The sequence below is a fragment of the Rhipicephalus microplus genome, unplaced genomic scaffold, assembly GCF_043290135.1.
Source record: "Rhipicephalus microplus isolate Deutch F79 unplaced genomic scaffold, USDA_Rmic scaffold_13, whole genome shotgun sequence".
Classification (NCBI taxonomy): Eukaryota; Metazoa; Arthropoda; class Arachnida; order Ixodida; family Ixodidae; genus Rhipicephalus; species Rhipicephalus microplus.
In genome coordinates, this window is record NW_027464586.1 from 19,004,435 (window position 1) to 19,027,668 (window position 23,234).

Here is a 23,234-nt window from a genome sequence, read left to right on the forward strand (position 1 = left end):
ATGCTGCTCTCTGGTTTCGAGCTCTTCCCGCATGATGATTAAAGGTCGTTCAGCTTCACGTCGAATGCCCCTGCCGAATCTACGGGTTCACTTCACGAGGACGTTCGAGCAGTAGATACGTCAGAAGGCTGTGGTGTCAAGACGTGGCGCCGTTTTTCTCGCGTGAAAGAAAGAACTATATCCCGCGGAAGAGCTGGTTGAAAAATGTTGACAAGCATAGCTGGATACGTCAGTGTCGGCACGTTCAGAGCTCCAAGGCAGCGAATATTCAACTATGTGACATGGTAAATTCTTTGCAAACCACGGATGTTGTTGACGGATGTCACCATTGGTAAATTTCTCAGCGCCGTCAGATAGTGCTGAATATTCGTCTTATCGCCGAATCTTTCCTTGAGAGTATGCACGGCGTCGGCGTAGCAAGATTCGTCTGCGGGCATACCCGTGATTGCTGGCGCTGCGACACCGGATACAAAGCTCTTCAGGTAGTAAAACCTTGTGGATGGCGTCAGGTCAGTATTGCGGTCTATCAGCTGTTGGCATCGCTTCCAAAAGCCTGTCCACTGTGCAAAGTCGCCTTTGAATGTTGGGATCTGCAGCTGCGGCAACTGGGGTGTCATAAATCTTGTGGGACTATCGTGGTTGAAAGTCATCGCTGCTGTGCTTTCACCGCTGGCCACTTGTGAATGGCCGGTCTTTGCTCGTTTCACTAGTGAGAGTCTGCCCCCGATCTCAGCGAGCGTGCTCAGTGCTTTATCGTGATATACCGCGATAGCGGTCTACTCGTCTTCGATACGTTCTGTTGGGATATACTGGTCATACTGCTCGTTAATCTGCGACAGCTCATCATTGCTAGCGGAGAACTGTTGCTTTACGGCTGTGAGCTTCGCGATATAGGCGCTACCGGAGTCAAGTAAAATTCGCGCTTCCTGAATCGCGCTTTCTTTAGACCATCTATTGGGAGAGCACCGTTGCTGGCTGAATTTATTGCGCCAACACCGATCTTCGCGTCCACGATACGTCAAGTCCTCAGCGCCCGCGACGTGAAGCGTGAGGAGAAGCCCTGTCCGCCATGCGTAGAAGGAAGGCTTGTCCTGACAGGGTTTTTCAGCACCAAAATTTATGTGGTCGCTAAAACGTCAACAGACGTGAAGTAACTTAGCCACAAGCCATCACCGCCATGACCAAACACAATCTTCTTCTTTGGTTTCACTAGCTGGCAGCATTTATTACATTTTCAACGGCGTTCTCGTGGCCATTTCAGTAGCTCCACAAATACGAAACTCGGTAATACGTTTAAAATAAGGCGTTTTATGGTGACACTCTCTTATAAAGCAGGAGAATGGTCGCGACAAGTCAAGTGGTAATGGCGGAACCAGTCTGTGTACCCAGCCAACCAAACGCCGTGCTCTTCACAGACTGAGTGATACCCCCTGCCTATCCGAGTAGCACTCATCTTCTTCACAACATTTACCTTCCCTCCGGAAAAGAGCCATCCTGGCGACTCATGAGTAGGAGACAATAGAGAGATCGTAATACGGTATTAGACGGTCTATGTGGACGGTCTCACGTCCATGGCGTCGTTGATCAAAGGGGTTTCTCAAGCGGCTTCACGATGTAATTGACGGGTGAAGTTTGTTTACCCACACGGTAAGGGCCGTTATACTTGTACACCGATTTCATTGAGAGACCAGGGATGGTTGAAGGGATACGAAGCCAGACAGGGTCATCCGATGCATAAGAAGCCGGAGGTGTCGGACTATCGCGGTGGTGTTTCTGGCGTTGCTGTTCAGCACTTGTTAGGGAGCGGGCAAGTTGACGACACTCTTCCGCGTATTTAGCAGCTTGTCACATCGTCGTCAACTCAGCAACATCCGGGTGCTAAGGAAGGATGGTGTCTAGCGTGCAAGAGGGCTCGCTACCATAAAGGAAGAAGTATGGAGAGAAACCAGTGGTTGTCTGGACAGCAGTATTATGCGCGTATGTTACAAAAGGGGGAATATTGTCCCAGTTGGAGTGATCACTTGCGACGTACATTGACAGCATATCTCCTAATGTACGGTTGAATCGTTTTCTAATGCCATTAGTTCGAGGATGATATGCAGTCGTGGTGTGACGAATGGCTTGGCATTCCTTGAGAAGCGATTCGACAGCGTCCGACAAAAACACACGCCCTCGGACACTCAGGAGTTCACGTGGTGCACCGTGACGGAAAATGATCTGATGCAATATGAAACGAGCGACGTCACTCGCTGACGTCAAAGAAAGTGATGACGTTTCTGTGTAACGCGTAAGGTGATGGATAGCGACAATTACTCCGTGATTTACAGCCGGTGTAATCGGAAGAGGTTCATACAGATCGATACCAACATGGTCAAACGGTCGGGCAGGACAAGGTATGGGTCGTAGTGGAGCTGGAAAACTTGGAGTGCGATTCTTCCGGCGCTGGCAAGCGACACAGGAACGTATGTAGCGATGAACGAAGCGATACATTCCACGCCAGTAGGCGCGGTGGGACAGGCGGGTGTAGGTTTTTAACCCTCCAGCATGGGTGCATTGTGGGTCGGCGTGATTGGAGGCACACATGTCTGAGCGGAGACATCTGGGAATAACTAGGAGCCATTGGCGTCCTTCGGAAAGATAATTCCGTCTGTATAGCAAACCATCTCTGATAACGAAGTGCTGTATTTGACGGCGCGTACCTCTAGGAATATTTTGCGAGGGAGTTTGACTCAACAAGTTGATAAGTGAAGTGATTCAAGGATCTCTTCGTTGCTCCTGTAGCATGTCGCTGACACTAAGTGCAGATACGTCGGGGGCAGGCGAAGATGGTGACTTGTCACTACATTGTAGAGGTGATCGGGACAAACCGTCTGCGTCGGAATGTTTTCGGCCAGATCGGTAAACGACATGAATGTCGTACTCTTGTTGCCGAGGCGTCCAACGGGCGAGCCGGCTGGTGGGATCTTTTAATGAGGAGAGCCAACATAATGCGTGATGATCTGTAACCACGCTGAATGGGCGCCCGTAAAGACAGGGTCGAAACTTTACTATGGCCCATATGATGTCTAGACATTCTTTTTCGGTGACTGAATAGTTGGCTTCTGCTTTTGTGAGTGCACGGCTGGCGTAAGAGACGACGTACTCATCAAATCCGGGTTTATGCTGGGCGAGTGCTGCAGCGAGACCAACTCCGCTGGCATCCGTGTGTATTTCCGTCTGGGCAAGAGAATCGAAATGTCGCAGTATAGGAGGCGACGTAAGAAGGTGGCAGAGTGTGGCGAATGCATCATCACAAGCTGACGACCAACTAGAAAGGTCTTGGTTGCCGGCAAGAAGGTCAGTCAAGGGCGATATGATGGACGCGAAGTTGTGAATAAACGACGAAAATATGAACATAAACCAAGGAAGCTGCGAAGTTCTTTAAGGCGCTCGGCTTAAGAAATTCGACAACGGCACGGCGTTTCGTCGGATCCAGAATAATGTCATCTCTAGATACTACATGGCCCAAAATTAGGAGTTTTCGAGCGCCGAAACAGCCCTTTTTTAAGTTCAGCAGTAGACCGGAGGAGGTGAGGCAAGTAAGCACTGCCTCGAGGCGCTGAAGATGCGCTGAAAAGTCGCTTAATAATATCAAGACATCGTCTAAATAACACAGACATGTCTGCCATTTAAGGCCACGGAGGATGTTGTCGATCATGCGCTCGAAAATGGCAGGCGCATTGCAGTGCCCGAATGGCATGACGTTAAATTTGCATAAGCCATCGGGGGTAATGAAGCCGTTTTGGGGTGATTGGCCTCAGCCATGGGAACCTGCCAATAACCTGAGCGCAGTTCTAGTGACGAGAAGAACTCCGCACCTTGTAAGCAGACAAGGGTATCGTATATGCGAGGTAGCGGGTAAACACCTTTGCGCGTGATCTTATTCAACCGGCGGTAGTCGATGCAGAATCTTATTGAGCCATGCTTTTTCTTGACTAGAACCACTTGGGAGGCCGACAGGCTGTTAGAGGGCTCAATAACGCCACGTTCAACATGTCGTCAACTTGCTTCACGATTACACGACGCTCAGATGCTGATACCCGATACGGACACTTACGTAAAAGAGGGTGAAGGCCAGTGTCGATTTGGTGAGATACTGTGGAAGCAAAGCCCAAAGTCAGTTGCTTGTGATCGAAGCTAGCGCGGAAGCGCTCGAGGAGGGTGATGATGTCGGCGCGCTGCTGCGCCGTAAGTTTGGTATCGATACAGCGTGAAATTGCATCGGTGAATGATGGGAAGGAGGGTGACGCGCAGCCATCAACAGTGTCAATAGGTAGCGTAGTCGGGTGGTCAGGACCTACACGTGCACTCGAGAAATCAATGTCATCGGCGAGCCCCAGGCACTCAGCACACAGTAACTTGGAAGGCGAGGGGAACGAAGTGGAAACACGAATTGCACTTTATCCATCGTGATAGGCTCAGAACGGCGAAAGGGATCGGGAAGCAGTTGTGGTGAACAGCGGTTTCAGAAGGCGAAAAATGTACAGTTGAGCCTCTAAAGACGTCACAGAAATACGGAACTAGGGCGGATGAGAACGGTGGTATCGAAGTGTCGCCAGCAACGAAAACTTTTGCAGGTTAAGGGCGAGTCGAGTGAAGCAGCGACACGTAACGGCGCGAACTCCACTTCGGCGCGAGCACAGTCGAAGATGGCATGATGAGTGCAGAGAAAGTCCCAGCCTAATATAATGTTATGGGACCACTGCGGGAGCTCTACAAACTCGACAACATAAATATCGTCAGCAATAGCGAAACGTGCTCTGCATGCAGCAAAAGGGCGAATTCGTTGCTCGCTCACAGTGCTCAAAACGAAGTGATGAGGAGACGAGTAGCACTCATCTTCTTCACTACACGTTATGTGAATGGACGGTGAAGGTAAATGACACGTCCAAACATGATAATCATGATGTGCGTTTCATGTAAAACACGACTACACACTATGCTCAGAGCAGACTCGCGGCCGTATCGCAAGCTCCGCATATACCAAGTTCGGTATCACATGCCGTGAATAGACGACGAGGGTGAATGACACGTCCAAACATGATGATCACGACATGCGTGGCGTGAGTAGAGGCTACGCTCATAGCGTGCCCGTGATTGTCTCGTTGGCTTCACATATACGAACTTTGTATAACGGGACGTGAATAGATGACTACACACAAGGACCAAGCGCGAACATGATAATCATGACATAGAGGTCATGTACGGCATAATTTACGCCCGCCTCGTAATGTTGTCCTGATTTTAAAGTATCATATGAACCTTCTTCATAAGTGCTTCGCATACCATCAATTCCCATTTTACATGGGATTTGCCAGGTTTATTATATGCCTTGTTTTCAAGAAATTCCTCTCATTGTGAGCAATGTCCCTGTGGTTGGACCTGAATGTATTTACATGTGTGTAATAATAATCATTGTATCTATAACTATAGTAGTATTATTATTAGTAGTATTGTTTGATTGAGTTTTACGTGTGAGACGCACGCTATGGTTATGGAGCAGGCTATATTGACTCTGGAAAAGTTGCGCCTCTGGTGTTCATCAACGTGCACTGACAGTACACGATCCGGTGCATTTTGTCTCAATCGACCACCACGGACGGGATCGAACCCGTGAAGATCGGGTTAAGAGCCGAGCACCAAGTTTGCGTGGTAAACGATTATTCAGCGCTTGATTTTTCGGTCAGCACAGTGTTGATACTCATTTTGTGTTCTGTTTGCTTGCTTTACTTGTACAGTAGTCTTACGTTGAACCGACTGGCCGGATTTTCAACTACTCTCATGTGTAAGGTTGCATACTGTTATGACTCGCACCGCCGCCGACACTGTTGTGTAGTGTGCCAAGGTCACGGGCTGCCAAAGGTGTTCAGTAGCGCGTTTCTCAGCTCGCGGCTGCTTCTGGGCAGAGCTGATAGACGAGCGGACAAGACGACGGTGAGTTACGGCAATATTTATGTACAGCGTTGAATAGACGCGTTATTCGGCACTGAAGCCGACAGCTTAGGGACTCGAAGAGCCGAGGTGTCTTCGTACGCTCTTTTATATGACTCAAACGTCGCCTGCTTCATGACGCGCCGCTTGGCTTTTTTATAGGCCCCAGGTGATGCCTTTTGTCACCAACGTCCAATGAGAAGCACCACTGGCTGTGGTGTCAAAATCCTCCAGTGAGGAACCGCCAACGGGTAGCACCCATGGACGAGTGATGTTGCCACGCATTGCGTAACATTCACCAGACTGGATGGCGCCGATTGCATCATTGGGCTGCTATCGGGCCCGTGAGTTGAGGGAGCTCACCGTGCGTTGCGTAAGAAACACCGGCGCCACAGGGTTAGATGACGTCATTCAGGTGATGGCGTCAAGCGGGCTCGTTCATTGGCCTAGACACAGATTACCTTTCCAGAGGCAATGACAATCGGTCTGGACTCCCAGGCGTAACAGCAACTCCGCTGCCAGACAATGCACCGGGAAGACGTGCTGCTTCCACGTGGCTCAGTCGTCGGGCGTGCTCGTTCGCCAGGTTCATCCAGGTTTGCCTCCACGGCCGTGGGAAGGATGTAGCTCTAGACTCAGTTCTGTGTACACATTCAATTCTTGAAAATGGTCTTAGTTCCAGTGGCTTGTCGCCAAAACTTGCAGATAGCTTCAGTCGTCTCTTCCTACGATTTTTGGTCAGAGCACTTGTCGACGGTTCTGCAACTCGTAAGAAGGATTCGACAACAGACAACACACGACGCAGGCAAATGACATCGGTTACCCGACAGAACACCAGACAAAATATAGTACAACATATACCTAGCTACGTGTCTATCGGAATTTTTTCCCTCTACATCAAGAGGCATATGTGGGACACAAGACTTTTAAAATGAGAATTCAAAGTTTTTACACGTACAACAATGTAATAAAGTAGAATACAACTTAAAGTTGGACCCATGAGATCACTTTTGTCGAGAACGTTCAGCTAAGGCCGTGATGAGAACAAAATTTTGCCCCAATTAACTCGCCACCAAAAGACAAAGGTAGAGAAGCTACCAACTAAAACGCATGGCTCTATGCGTCAGCATTAGCGTTCAGCTTGCATTTTTCGCAGCAATCGTCTAAGTTGTGCTGTAGGAGTATCGTGCTCCAACTCAGTACCGGACCAGTTTTAGGCGATATGTTCTTTAACCAAATCAGAGGACAGTGGTTCATTTCGACTACGACCCTCGAACCGGAGACATAACAGGCTAGCTGTGAACGGGCCACACGAGGCAAGGGCATTCCTTTTCAGAGGTTTGGTATGCCGCTTTCCTGCAGCTCAGTGTTCGACCTAAATACAAAACACGCCTTTCGTTACCAGCGCTGTCTTTCTGGCACAATTTAACTCCCATGCCACGATCACTCACATCACATTAAATGACAATGCCCTCAGTAAAATGGGGTGCCTTGAGAATGGGTTTTTGATTAGGGCTTGTTTCAGCTTCCATAACACGTATTCTTTTTCTGGGTCCCAGACTACTTAACCGACTCGTCAGTAAGAGGGATGGAAATGTGAAGTAGTTTTGCTCGTAATGACAATAGTATCCCGCTAGGTCCAAGAATGCCATAATCTCATATTTTGTGATTGGTCATGGATAGTTCACGACAGCAGCTACCTTAATTTATGAAGGTCTACGCTGACCACGCCTTGCAGTAAGTCCCAGGTAAGACACCTTACCGCACCCTAGGTGACATTTAGCCGGTTTTGCGGTAAGACCACCTTCTTTCAAACTGTTGAGCACGACTCGCGGATGCTCTACATGTTTTTCCCAGCAATTCGGAAAGATGGCGACATCGTCAAAATACGACTGAGCGAACTTGTAGAGGCCATTAAGAACGTGGTCCATTAAGCCTGAAAAACAAAAGGGTGCATCTTTCAAGTAGAAGCTCAGCTTAAGTGGACGTTGTGTTCTGAATGAGGAAACGAATGCGGCATAGTGGCTTGCGCGCTCCGTAAGGGGGCCTTTCCAACACCCTCGCATGAGGTCGAAAGTGGAAATATAACTAGACTGTGACACAGTTTCTACCCTCTGCTCTAGATTTAGTATCGGGTAAGTTTAGTCTCGAGTTATGGCGCTAAGACGCCGATAGTTGATGCATAGCCTAGGAGCTTTCCCGGCACGTGAACCATTATTAGAGGGAATGTAGAGTCACACTCACCCAGTACTATGACTCCCAACTGCAACTTTTTGTCGATCTCCTTTTTTCATCATCAGCTTTTGCACAGGAGAACGTCGTTACGGCTTACTACGAATTCACTCCTCACAAGGTAGATCAATAACGTGTTTAATCATCGTTATGCTTCCGGGACAGTCCGAAAACAGGTCTTCAAATTCGAAAACAATCCTTCTTAAGTCATCCTTCTGGACTTCATTTAACCTAGGCTCTAGGTTCAACTGCTCCAAGATTATCTCTAATCCTCTTTAACTTCCATAACTAAAGGTCTAAATATGTGCTCCCTCTTCCTCTGAAGCATTCAAAAGTAGATTTACGACTGCTTGACGTTGAACGCACGGTTCCATCAAGTTACTGTGGTAAGTTTTGTTTGGCCGCCTTTCTAATTTCACTTCATATTTGGTAGCGGAAAGCTTAGATATTATTGCCACATGATATGCTTGAGTGAGATCCAGGAGAGAAAGAAGACAAAGACGACCTGTCTGAGCTGCTGCTTGGCTAGTCGACTCAACGAACCCATTAAACCAAGTTTGTCTTAAGAAACGTGACAGGACTGGTGGAGTTGCTGGGTACAACGTCTCACAATCCACCCGATGCCCAAGATCCCACCCAGCAGCCGGAACACAAACCCTGCACCCGTGGACACTCCTGTTCACAAAGTAAGCCACCGCCCACGAGGCCTACCACCTGAGACACCAACCACTGACGCAGCGACTATGACTTCGACACAAGATCCCGTGCAAGCTCCGACACCTTCCACGCCAATCTACTGCACCGTCCAGAACCCACTTATGCCTAGCCCCTTTCACGGAGAGCAGCATGAAGATGTTGACGACTGGCTGAGTGAGTTTGAACGTGTCGCAGCGACAAATTACTGGGATGATGCCGCGAAGCTCCGGAACGTGTAGACTTGCCTAAAGGACGGTGCCAAGACGTGGTTTTTGAACAGGGATGATGTTCTGACATTTTGGCGCGAGTTCCAGCGTCGCCTTTTGGAGACCTACAGGAGTCCTGACCGCTGCGAACGGGCGGAGCGTGCACTACAGTCACGCCTCCAGATGCCAAACAAGACCATCTCGATGTACGTCGAGGACATGACACGGCTTTTCAAGCGAGTGGATCCTGCTATGGCAGAAGAAAAAAAGTTGCACCTCTTCATGCGTGGTGTGAAGGAACAACTTTTTCTGGTTTGGTGCGTAGTCCACCCAAGAGTGTTGCTGAGTTCCTTACTGAAGCGGCAACAATGGAGCAAGTACTGCACCAACGGTCTGCCCTCTTTGACCGTCAAGTGAATGCTGCCTCAACTCCCGAAATTTTCGCCACTCCTGGGAGCAAGAGCCCCGAATGGATTCGCGAGATCATCCGAGCTGTCGTCCGGGAAGAAATGGAAAAGATATACGGGACAAGGCAAATCGATGTTGGTTCTATGAACAGTGTCATCCATGACGAGGTCCGGCAGGTGTTGTACGCCCATCGTTTTCCACCGATGTCGGTTGATCCGGAAACGGCTCCTGTGTCTACTGACCGTCACCGTCGTACGTACATGGAAGCCTTGCGATCTGCCACGCCTCTTTCTGGTCGAGTCCCGACCTAGACAGTGCCGCACGTCCCGATCCAGACAGTGCCATACGTCCCGATCCAGACAATGATGCCATCAGTGGCGATTCAGTCAGCACACGCTGGTTTGGACATTGATGGTCGCCATGCACCGACGCGCAAGTCTGTTCTCTGGCGTACGCCGGACAGACGACCCCTCCGCTATCAATGCGGTGAGGCTGGTCACATTTACCGCGAACGCTCATACCGTCAACTTGGCCTGCGTGGATTTTCCGTCAATTCACCTCGTCCCCAAATTGGTCAAAGGCCGAGGAATATCGAAGAGTATCTCGCGCAACAGCGTGCACCCTTTACACGACGGCAATCGCGGTCACCATCGCCGAGGAGAACCGCAGCCACTGGGTCACGTTTCGAGGTGACGGCACGGGAACGCTCTCAGAGCCCTCGTCGGGAAAACTGAAGGCAGCGGCCTTCGGGGGCAAAGTCGCTGGGACTCATAATGCGGAAGACCTCCCATTGACGCTTGCACGCAACACAGAAGTCATTTCATCAGAGAATAATCGCAGTACAGAAGAAACGCCGAATTCCACATCTGAACCCAGTGACCGCGTGTCACTTGACATACCTGTGCTGATTGACGGTTTTCAGGTCAATGCATTAATAGACACTGGTGCATACTATTCGATTATCAGCGGTAGGCTAGCAAAAGATCTCAGGAAAGTGATTACGCCGTAGAATAAAACGCGAATTCTAACTGCTGGAGGACACGTTGTAACACCGCTGGGTCGCTGTACGGCAAGTGTGAAAATTCGTGCGTCAATGTTTGTGCTCAGCTGCCTCGTTCTGCGCGACTGTTCACGTCAGCTGATTATCGGCATGGACTTCCTTTGGAAATACGGTGCCATCATAAATGCACATTAGTGTAGCTCCGATACAGGAGCCCTGCCTTCTCAAAAAATGAAACATTCTTTTTCTTTGTTCTTAATTGCACACTTTTCATTAACGCTTTGTTCGAGAAGCCCTCACACTGCTCTCGAATAAGCGTTTCTTGATCAACCTTTGACAACTCACTCTAACTTTCCGCTACAGTCGAGAGCATTGCACCCCTCTCGCCCTCACTCAATGGCGCCTTGTCGTCTCCTCCTCCGACTAAGACAGCGCTAGCTGCTTCGGCGACGGGCCACTCGAGTGACTGCTTGAGTGACGGACCCAGGGAATTTCTTGTGCGAGGTTCTGTCGACTCGCTGCCAAGGTGACATATATATATATACGCAGTTTTTGCAGGTGGTGTTTCACTACATTGAACAAGATCAAGTTGCTGCGAAAGCTTCCGCGATTTGATCACGTGAGGGCCATGTACGCTAAGTTAGAGGAGAACTATTCGCCCTGCTCTTTGAGAAGCTGGTCAGAGTTAATAGAAAAAAAGATAAGAAAACGATGGGGAAGCGCCACAGACACAGCTGCTTCAGTGCGAAGCTTACCTTTAATGACAACCAAAGCAGGCCTTCAATGACAACCGTAGTGATTGGTAAGCAAGCACTCTGCACCACGGCGATTCGCCTGAAGCACGCGCACTCTCCTGAAAAGTCGTCCGGAGACACCAACGAAAGATGAACAACGTCCATAGTTGCCGCTGAATCTCGCAGTGCTCGACACGTTTTCCCCTTCCCACTAATTTCTCGAGATACGCCTCTAACAACCGCACGCTCTTTTCCGATTCTCGGATTGTTGCGAAAGCAAACTTTTGTTGACAGTTTACCGCCATGTGCCCTTCCTTTTTGCAGTTGTAGCAGATTAGCGGCTTCCATGATTCGAACGCCCGGGTGGTATCAGTGCGTTGTTACGGAACCTCACTCAATTCTCTGCTTCTTTTTGACCTTCCCCTACAGTGTCCGATGTCCGACGTAGGAGACAGGTCCTTTCTGAAATTACGGTGCGGAGTGGGTTTTTGTTGATCAGATTTCTTTGAAAAGCTCTTTTTTATTTCACCCTTTTCAGCACGTACTGCCCGGCTATGCAACTTTCAGTCAGTATAATCTTCCTTAGCTAATTCTGCTGCCCTGTTCAGCTGTACTTCGCCAAGCTTGTCCTGCAGCGAAAGCTTGACGTCATCCTCGATGCAGCGGTATATTTGCTCTAATGCAATGCATTCTACCACCTTATCGCGATCGTCATAAACATCTTCACCTTTGAGCCATTCCTTTAATTGGCTTTAGGACAAAACGCAAAGTCAACGTGTGACTCATTCCTCTCTCTTGCATACCGGAACCTTTGCTGGAAAGCCTCGGGTGACAACGTATAGCGTCTTAAAAGCACTTTCTTAACCTCGTCATAACTCTTAAACGCTTCTTTCGACAAGCATATTATCACGTCGGACACTTCACCGGGTAGTAGAGCTAACAGGTTCTGCGCCCACAGAGACCACTCCAAAGCATTTCGCTCACAGGCGTGTTCAAACTTGACGAGATACTTCGTCATGTCCTCGCCTACTACAAACGCTGGCAGTTGGTCTCAAATTCTATGCCCACTGACCTGAACCTTTGCAGATGCTACGCTAAGCGCCTGTGAACACTGTAGGATCGCCAATTCTATTCTTTTCAACTCCAGGTGCTTTGTCTCTCGGCCTCCTCTCTCTTGCGATGTTCGCGCCTTTCAGCTTCTTCTCGTTCGCGCACTACTCACCTTTCAGCCTCCACCCGGTAGGCTTTGATCTCCACCCAGGCCTCATCGACTTCCTCAGCTGTTACTCCTTCATCCTTCATGATCTCAAGGATCGCTTGATATTGTTTCGCACGGCCCAAAGTAAGGCCAGGTTCCTCACAAATTTCGATGAGTTCCTTCACTCTAAGGCTTTCCATCGTTTACACTAGCCTCTTGCTGTTTGCCCCTGTTAAGAATCTACTTGCCGTTCTCACTTTACTTCAACCAGCAAGGCGCACAAGCAATTTTTAACACTGCCGTGCTTACACCCTCCATGTTTACACCCTCCAAATTTGCGGGAAACGATCATATCTTACTCTAATGCTTCGCACATCCTTTCACTTTCACTTTCACTTTATTTCCTTAAAGACCCCACAGGGGGGGGGGTGTTACATAAGGGGTGGGTTGTACAACAAAGATACAAAAGCCACAGGTCAACATTGCAGATGCATTGACACACTTTGAATAAAACGTGATGAACAGGTGATTGAAACAACATCGTGGGGGTGGTCATTCCATTCTTTGGCGGCGCGGCAGAGAAATGATGCAGAAAATGTTGAGGTGCCAGATCGGGGTCGGAAGACTTGAAGTGGGTGGCCAGTGCGGGGAGAAATGCGTGCGGCGGGAGCGATGTAAGGTGGTTGGTGGAGTGAGCTGTGATACAACTTGTGGTACAGTGACAACGTAGCAAAACCCTTCTCTAAACTACTATAACATTTTCTACAGCAGTCTGGTGAATTAAGGGGAAAACATCAGGTACTCACCGCATCAATGTCACTGACGCCGGCCGGTACCACAGCTGCCATCCACTGTTACGACTCATACAACCGCCGACACCTTTGCGTAGTGCGCCAAGGTCACGGGCCACCACGGTTGTTCAGTAGCGCGTTTCTTAGGTCGCGGCTGCTTTTGGGAAGAGCTGATAGACGAACGGACAAGACGACGGTGAGCTAAGGCAAGATTTATATACAGCGTAGAATAGACGTGTTACATATTCGGCACTGCAGCCGACAGCTTAGGGACTCGAAGAGGCGAGGTGTCTTAGTACGCTCTTCTCTCTGACGTAGAGGTCAGCTGCTTGACGCCGCGTTACTTGGATCTTTTGGTAGGCCCCAGGTAATGCCTTACGTCACCAACGTCCAATCAGAAGCGCCACTGGCTGTGTTGTCGAAATCCTCCAGTGAGAAACCGCCACTGGGTTGCACCCATGGACGAGCGATGTTGCCACGCATTGAGTAAGACTCGCCAGACAGCATGACGCCGATTGTATCATCGGGCTGCTATCGAGCCCGTGGTTTGAGAGAGCTCGCCGTGCGTTGCATAAAACACACCAGCGCCGCCGGGTTAGATCACGTCGTGTAGGTGATTACGTCAGGAGGGTTCACTTACTGGCCTTGACACAGATTGCCTTTCCAGAGGCAATGACGTTCGGTCTGGACTCCCAGACGTAACAATGCGTTATAGCTGACGTGGAGTGATCTCTGACAGAAAGTATTTTAAAATACAGTACAGGTGCTGTTATACTAGTATTACCCAGGCATCACTTGACAAGGCAAGAATGTGTTGTTGGTAACTTTAAGAAGACCTCCTGCCCCACCCTCCACACACACATGCACACTGCCATTTTTTTTCGCTATTTTGCCTGGGGTACGAAAAAGCAAAATAAGGTGTTTAAACCTTCATCTTCACTTCTATCCCCTCCCCCGCTACCTCAAACATACAACAAAAGTTTCACTACGTTCCCGCACGATGGTCCCCTACCTTGCTTGGCAGCTTTCTACCAAGTGATGAAAATGCTGCTCCAGCACTAATCTCGCACAAACACCAGCGCAAGGCACTGACCCGTCCAACCAGGTTCTCGGCGCTTCCCACGAAGGCGCTGGGCGAGTCGTCGGGTCTCCTCGGCGCACTGCTCGTCAGGTGATTCTGGTCCAGGCCCAGGCTGCCCCGCGACGAGCCTGCAACACCACAAATGTGTCTTGCCACCCACTCGTAGAAAGCTTGACGGCACGAGGAAGCAGGGCGCGCCTCAGATTTTTGCTGCTTCTAGTGCACAGTTTGTGGCATTTATAATGAGAACATACGAGAATTCCAGGAAAGCAAATAAGTTTTAGTAGTGAATGTATTGTCACACTCTTTTTGTTAGTGAATGTCACTCTCTTGCAAGTTGTCGTTTTTCAAGAGCCACCTCAACTTCAACCTGACTTGCAAAACCCGCGGCGTGATACCACGGCCTCTTTGCCTACAAAGACTTGTGCATGCGACGGCTGGAACAACCATCATCATAATAGTTGAGCGCCAGCTGCAACAGGCAAGAATTCGGGATCGCAGAGACACGATAAGGCACTTAGAGAACGAAGCTTTGTTTTATATGACGATGTATTCAATTGGATTGTCCCGAATACTCTCCTAGCATACAGTTGCGTATGAATGACAACGCTTACCTTCAAAGCCACTGGCGCGAACTGTCGCACGACAAGACGTTAGAAAGCTAATCGTAATTTTCAGATGGAGCTGGAAATCATGGGAACAAAACTTATGGTATATTTTGTCTTACAAGTCAAACAAAAGTGAAGTCGCTCTCCTTCACTGCGGTCAACGCAAGTGTTGAAAGTGGCCAAAGGAAGTTAGTCTGTGTGGTGGGAAATGCCATCAGTCTATTCCCGAAGGAATGAAGCCCGCACGCGTGCCGTAATCTTTCTGTCACCTCGTCTGTGCCCTTTTGTCCTCGAAAGAGCGTGAGGCCATATAATCTTTTTGTAATAACGAGAAAATCGTTATTCTCTCTGCCCTCAAACACAATGCACCTGTTTTACTAGACGCAGAAAACTTAGTCAACAACATGTCCACACTTCTGGTGTATGAGAGTGCCTGTGCTTTCCTGAGCAAGGATCCTAAAGCAAAGTTTCAAAGGGACCTGCAGAAATTGCTTGCTGACGTTTTTCGGATGACGTCTTTCGCAATCCTCTGTAATATTAACTAGTTTGCATTATCCACTGCATCCCAGCTTTATATGACCTTCCGAGTATAAATAAACCTGATGTTTCTTGCACCACATAGTCGATTTCGGCCGTTAAATATTATTGAAGTTGCGTCGCTATCTGCACAGAGTTCCCAATTTTCTCGTTAGATGAAATCAGACACACATAATCAATTCTGCAAATTTTATTGGGAAGGTGTGCGCCTTGTAACCAAAGGAAGACGAGAACTAGTGTCCTTTCATGTCAAGTCTCTGTTTGCAAGAGTGCCAGCCGATATCGTCGTTGAAGTCTGAAGAGCAGCCCTGGAGTAAGACGGGACACTACGAGAACGGACGCCACTAGAGGTTGCACACCTGACGAGGCTTCTCCAGTTCTACGTGCACAATACTTACTTTACGTTTCGGAACAAGTTCTACAAACAGGTATATGGCACTGTCATGGGTGCATGCGTGTCTGCCGCAGTCACAAACCTAGCCATAAAAGTGGTCGAGGGTGTTGCTTTGACCTCATATACCAAACCAAAATTACTCGCGGTGTATTGACGATTGCTTTTGCGCTTTGCGACGTGACGCTTTGCAGGCCTTTACTGCTCCGCTGAATTCAATCGAAGACTCGATACAAGGCAAGGTGGAAAAAGAATGAAAAGGCTGTCTTCTTTCTCCAACGTCCGCGTAAAACGAGAACACGGGCGCCCAGAGTTCTTCGTCTACAGGAAAAACACAGATTTTGGGCGGTATACTTCAATATAAGAACACTGATTCATTCTTGCCACAAACGCTTTGTTGTCTCAACACTCTTACAACGGGATCAGTGGACTTGCTCAAGCAAGGAAGGTGCACGTAGAGACGTGGAGACCATCGATCGAGAGTTCGCCGCATGTGGTTACCCGTCTCATACATCAATGCAGCCTATTGTCATGTTTCACAACCGGTTCAACCAAGCAATCTTTCAGAAACAAACTGCATTGATGCCGTATGTGCGGGGCTTTAGTGAGGCACTCTCCAGATCTTTACGTCGATACGACGTACGGATGCCCCATCCAAAATTCATTTGAGCGGAAACACACGACACATCGTGCACATCGTGCACACACACACACACACACCAAGGCATCATACACACACATCGCTGTGGGTGTTTGATGCCTTGGTGTGTGTGCGCGTGAATATTTCGTGTGTTTGCGCACAAATGATTTTTTGAAAAAATCTACCAACTAGCCCAACTACAAGATCATTTACAATAGATGTTCCGTACATCTGCGTGAAAACCTAAAACAGCCTGACGAACGTCAAGAACAAGTTAGAGAGCGAGAAGTTTGCAGGTGTGGTCTGCAAAAGCTCGTGCACAATTTGCACACATTATGTAGGAGAGAAAGGCAATGTCAAGAGAGGGTTATCCGAACACAGCAATGACATGAAAAACAAGAAATGGACGTCGAGTAAACTTGTCGACATGTGTGCGCCAACTATATCATCAACTGGGAAGATGCTTCCGCCATCACCACGAAATAGAGACTCTCTCCCCGGCTTCATCTCGATTCATTGTATATTTCAAACACTGCGTGCTCGCTGAGCAAAAACTGTTAAAATATTCAGCCTGTGTATAATAATCGCCTGAAAGATGCAAATAATCAGCCTTACAATTAAGTGAACTTGCTGTTTATGCTTCATTGTGATCAAGACTCCCGTATAGAAGCCGAAACACATTTTGGAAGGTATTTTTACCATTGTCGAGGCTATGGTAAATTAATACATGCATTTTTCTCCCCAACAAGGCATGTGTCCGTCAAACTATCGCCTACATCAATGCAGTGTGGAAAAAGTAAAACAGGCACTTTTTGAAGAAAAAAAAAACATGTGGTGTGACGTAGACATAAACTAGCGGTGGTCGCGAAAATGAAGATGATGGGTAAACGTGGAGCACTTGCGCGTAATATTCATCGGCCAGATCATCCGGTGGACGATCTCTAGTGTGTATAAATCTACATCTTGGCTTCATCAAATTTGGTGGAGGTGCTGGGTACACCACGCCTCACAATGGGACTTCGCAACGGCCGTCGTTCGAGGGGTCACTCTGCAACTATGACGGAAAGTACGGCTGATTCATTTGTGGGGTTTAACGTCCCAAAAGCACCATATGATTATGAAAGACGCCGTAGTGAGAGACGCCGTAGTGAACTTTGACCACCTGGGGTTTTTTAACGTGCACCCAAATCTGAGCACACGGGCCTACATTTCCGCCTCCATCGGAAATGCAGCCGCTACAGCCGGCATTCAATCCCGCGACCTGCGGGTCAGCAGCCGAGTACCTTAGCCACTAGACTCGGAAAGTACGGCGTTTGTATCCAACGATACTACACAAGTCAAGTTTATTTCAGTAACGTTGTCAGCATCTGTAGGTGGTGTTCCTGAGGTTGAAGGTGATGTGGCGACCTCATGTGCTCTTGCGAATATGTGAGCGCGACAAGCGAATCATTCTTTATTCTCTTTGATATCATCATCACCTGTACATCTTCTTCATCTGAAAATATCATCACCAGCGTGATTTAGCTCGAGCCTGGCTGAAAAAACTGGTTCCTCACAAGTGGTGGACTGTGCTTTTCGTTCCCTCAAGTCCTCTCGCCCGTTCTCGCTGGAGCTCCGCTCGGGTCGTCGCATACAACCCCCTGCCATGGCGGCCCAAGAAAACCCTGGCCCATCCAACGTCACCGTCCTACTGCAGCCACCGCCACCCACTCCGCCCAACAACACTCGCCTGCGTGATTTCCGCCTGTGTTTTCCGGTCTCCGAGGCGATGATGTCAAAGACTGAATCAAGAACTACGACCTCGTCAGCGATTTTAACAGGTGGGACAATCCACAGAAGTTGCGCAGCGTCCCATTTTACTTGTCCTATGTTGCAAAAACTTGGTTCTAGAACCACTACCCAGATCTTCCCGACTGGGACACTTTCGAGCAGCAAATTCGTGAGATATTTGGTGCCCCTGCAATTCGCACTGAGGCAGCAAAGAAGAAACTTGCTGAACGCACGCAGCTGTCGGATGAATTTTACACCTCTTATATTGAGGATGCCCTTGCACTGTGCAAGCGCATTAACACTGGCATGTCTCAGAACGACCACATACGCCACATTATTAAAGGTATTAACACCGTCGCCTTTAACGCCCTCGCCACGCAAAATCTTGCCACCACCCAGGACGTGATAACCATCTGTCAGCGACTTGACGAGCTTCAGTCTCTTCGCCTTAGCTACGATGTCACCGACGTTCGTTTGCCTGCACCCCTCGACTTGCGTGCGCTTATTCGCGACATCGTTCGTGAAGAGCTGCACGGGCGCTCCTCTTCCTGTGCTGCTGAAGTTACTTTCCCTTCTGAAAAAGAGAGCTTTGCAAGACCTGATTAAGCAAGAGATCGCCTCCGCATCGCGTGCGACGTGTTCCAACAGTCCTTGTGTGCGCCAGACGCGCACGTACGCCGAAGTTGCCGCGCTCTCTGCCGCACCCACCATTTCTATGGCTACACCAGCAGACCATAGGTCTGTGGCTTCGTTATCACCACCAGTGCGTGCACCACCTTACCACGCACTTCAGCGCCCACCTCGACCAAATCTGTTACTACTGCGGCTATCGAGGACATATCACTCGGTTTTGCCGAAGGCGCCAACAAGACGAGCAACGCGGCTACGCTCCCGAAGAACATCGAAGCTTCCGTCCGACCATGAACTACCTACGACCACCCTTCTGGTCGTCCTATTACCGTTCACCGTCACCTACTTACTACACGGACGTGCCTGGGAATTCCCGTACGTCTCGACGCAGGTCGCCTTCGCCAGGTCGCCGTTCAGTGTCGCCTCTACGGCCCGCCTCCCATTCCGCGAACGCCCACGCGAAAAACTCCCCAATGCAGTTTTAGGAGGGCAACTGCATCCAATGCACAGATAACGATTCCTCCAGAGCGGCCATCCAATTTGATAGAAGTGTTTGTAGAAGGTGTACGTGTTCAGGTTCTTGTAGACACTGGCGCTGCCGTTTCGATTATTCGTGCTGATTTTTGTTCCCGCCTTCGAAAAGTCAACACACCTTACGGCGGCCCACCTCTTCGTGCGGCGACCAACGCTCTCATTCGTCCACTTGCACAGTGTATCGTTCGTGTCTGCATAGAAGGCATTCGTCATCACATTGTTTTCGCGGTATTTTGTGAGTGCACCCACGCTCTCATTCTTGGGTGGGATTTCTTGTCTTCTGCGTCCGCTTTCATATCATGTCATCAGCGCCTCCTGTATCTAAATGCCACTGACTCTTCTCCGCTTGAACACGATTGACGCATCCGCCTTGTCACCAAGTCATATTATGTACATCGGCCATACATCGAAGAAATTATAAGTGTTAATTGCACCGACATTGTTGATGGCGACGTACTAATTCTCCCTTACGGTCATACCCTACGTAGGGGCATTGTGATCACACCAGGGCTTATTCGCTTCTACAATGGCTCTACGTACCTAACCGCCATGAATCAAACGCCCGAGTGTGTACTGCTCCCCTGTGGCTCAACAGTATCTTGCACGGTCGACAGTGAGCCTGTTGCGAATGTTACTCTTCCGAACAACCACAACGATGTTCCGAAGTCACAATCACTGCCATTCAATGCCTCTGCCGCACCTGTGTCCGCAACAATAAGCAATGACTTAACACCTGATCAAACTGAAGATTTGCTCGCCCTGTTAAATAGACACCGTTCTCTATATGACGTGAACTCGCCCGCCCTCAGCATGACTACCACCGCTACTCACAGCATCCAGACTGACGGCTCTCGTATTGTACATCGGCGTCCATATCGCGTGCCTCAGACAGAACGCAAGTGCATCGAGGAAAACGTCTCAGACATGCTACGACGCAACATCATACGTCCTTCCTCGAGTTCCTGGTCATCTCCAGTTGTTCTCGTTTAAAGAAAGATGGGACAGTGCGTTTCTGCGTCGATTACAGTGCGCTAAACAAAATAACGCGCAAGGATGTTTATCCCCTTCCTCGGATCGACGATGCACTGGATTTATTACAGGGCGCAGAGTATTTTTCTAGCCTCGACCTTAGGTCAGGCTACACTCAGATACCAATGTCGGAGTCTGATAAAGAGAAGACCGCTTTTTCAACGCCAGATGGGTTGTACGAGTTCAATGTGATGCTTTTTGGACTCTGTAATGCGCCCGCCACCTTCGAACGGATGATAGACGGTGTATTGCGTGGCTTGAAATGGAAAACATGTCTGTGCTATCTTTATGACATAGTAGTGTTTTCATCCACATTCTCGCAGCATCTACAACGTCTTGACGAAGTCCTCACATGCCTTGCAAAAGCCGGCCTACAGCTTAACACAAAGAAATGTGCCTTTGCTAGCAAGACAATCAAGGTTCTCGGCCACCTTGTCAGCAAAGAAGGAATTCGGCCCGACCCCGAGAAGCTTGCCGCTGTCCTCGATTTTCCTCGTCCACTACGTCAAAAGGACCTGCGCAGCTTTCTTGGGTTATCTTCTTACTTCCGGCGCTTCGTACGTGGTTTCGCGGAACTTGCGTCTCCGCTCCTTAAACTCCTCGCAAAGAACGTCCCCTTCATTTGGTCCGAAGTCTGCGAAAGCGCTTTCACGGCACTGATGCAAGCCCTCACGCCGAATCTGGTACTGTGCCGCTTTGATTCCACCGCACCCACCATCCTTCACACCGGCGCAAGTAGTCATGGTCTTGTTGCGGTACTCTTGCAGCGTGACAACAACTCACGCGAACGCGTCGTTGCTTACGCAAGTCATGCTCTTACCGCTCCAGAAAAGAACCACACTATCACCGAGCAGGAGTGCCTTGCTGTTGTGTGGGCAGTGCAAAGATTCCGACCATATCCTCACGGCCGTGATTTTACTGTCGTGACCGACGATAACGCCCTATGCTGGCTTTCATCGCTGAAAAACTTATCGGGTCGCCTTGGTCGCTGGGCGCTTCGCTTGCAGGAGTATGATTTCGAGGTCACCTACAGATCTCGGAAGAAGCATCAAGATGCTGATGCTCTATCGCGCTGTCCTTTGCCCAGCGGAAGCCACTCACCATCGATACTCCAAAACGACAGCACCTCTCCAATCGCAGCGCTAAGTTCATCACCAGCCACCCTATCCATCCTTGTTTCACAACAACGTGTCGACCCATACTGCCGCACCATTGTTGACCACTTCACCGGCTCTACTACTCCTCCAAACGCCAGAATCCGTCGACAATATAACATTTTAAGCTTGTCTTTGATACTTTATGTCACTACATTTACCACACCGATGGCAACAAGTGGGTACACGTCATCCCACGTTCTCTGCCATGTGAAGTTCTGGAAGCCTTTCATGATGATCCAACCGCCGCTCATCTAGGCTATCACAAGATTTACGACAAAATACGAAGTCGTTGTTTTTGGCCTGGCCTCTCTTCAGCCATCGCTAAGTACGTCGCCTCCCGTGTTCATTGCCAACGGCGAAAACGACCGACAACTGCTCCGGCTGGCTTAATGCAACCTCTTCCTTGTCCCGCCTCGCCTTTTGGAGTTTTTGCAACCGAATTGTATGGCCCTCTTCTTATATCATCCAATGGGAATTGCTGGATTGTCACGGCCGTCGACCACCTTACCCTTTACGCAGAAACAGCTTCTATACCATCTGGGACTGCCACTGAGATCGCCGATTTCATTATTCGCCACATCTGTTTGCGTCATGGAGCTCCACGCATTCTCCTGAGTGATCAGGGCAAAGCTTTCCTATCTTCCATTGTCGAGCAAGTTTGCGTGCCTCGAACACTGTTCACAAGATCACTTCTAGCTACCACCCGCAGACCAACGGATTGACTGGACGGTTTCATCGGACCCTATCGGACATGATCGCCATGTACATTCACCCCAACCACACGAACTGGGATGCAGTTCTACCCTTCGTGACACTCGCATATAATACGGCTGCTCGGCGCACTACCGGCTTTTCTCCATTTTTTCTCGTCCATGGTCGCTCGCCAAGTTTCGCTCTGGATGTCTCTTTCCTATCGGCCCCTGCACCCTCGATGGCTCCTTTCTCTGAAAAATTCCTATCTTGTCTCGCACACTGCCGTCACCAGGCCCGTGTTAACACCGGCCTCTCTCAAGACACCCAAAAATCTCGCTACGACTCGTTTCGACGTGTTGTGAGTTTTTCCCCTGGTGATGAAGTTCTTCTATGGACTCCACTACGCGTCCCCGGCCTATGCGACAAATTCATCAGTAGCTTCATTGGGCCATACACGGTAGCCTGTCAATTACCGCGTTTCTCCTCTTTGCACTAGTCCTGATCATCGTTGCCGAGGAACAGAGATAGTGCACGTATCTTGATTAAAGCCTGAGGCGCGACGCATTACATAATACTGTCAAGCGACCAGGCGGCCGCTTTCACCACGCGGGGGAATTAGTGTGAGCGCGACAAGCGAATGACTGTTTATTTTCTTTGATATCATCATCACCTGTACATATTCTTCATCTGAAAATATCATCACCAGCATGATTTAGCTCGAGCCTGGCTGAATAAACCGGTTTCTCACAGTACAACTATTTTGCTTGAACCCCTTCGAGGTCCTGGCACGTTTAGCGGTTCTGCGATTCAAATGAGTTGGACGTTTAGGATTGGCTAGCAGAGTACTAACGTGTGAGTACTCAATACTGACGGGGCCTGACTCTTATGCTGGCTAACTTGCTGTTCTGCGTTAGGGAAACCGCCAATGT

At 49.2% G+C, this 23,234-nt stretch overlaps 1 protein-coding gene across 1 annotated transcript in view; it reads right to left on the reverse strand.

Moving 5' to 3' along the window:
• LOC119162950 (muscle calcium channel subunit alpha-1-like) overlaps positions 1–23,234 on the reverse strand; it is a 1,445,695-nt gene that overhangs the window by 92,390 nt on the left and 1,330,071 nt on the right. Inside the window, exon 46 of the mRNA XM_075882643.1 lies at positions 14,329–14,444. Within this exon, the coding sequence (XP_075738758.1) occupies positions 14,329–14,444 (116 nt within the window). The remainder of the gene's footprint in view (positions 1–14,328; positions 14,445–23,234) is intronic.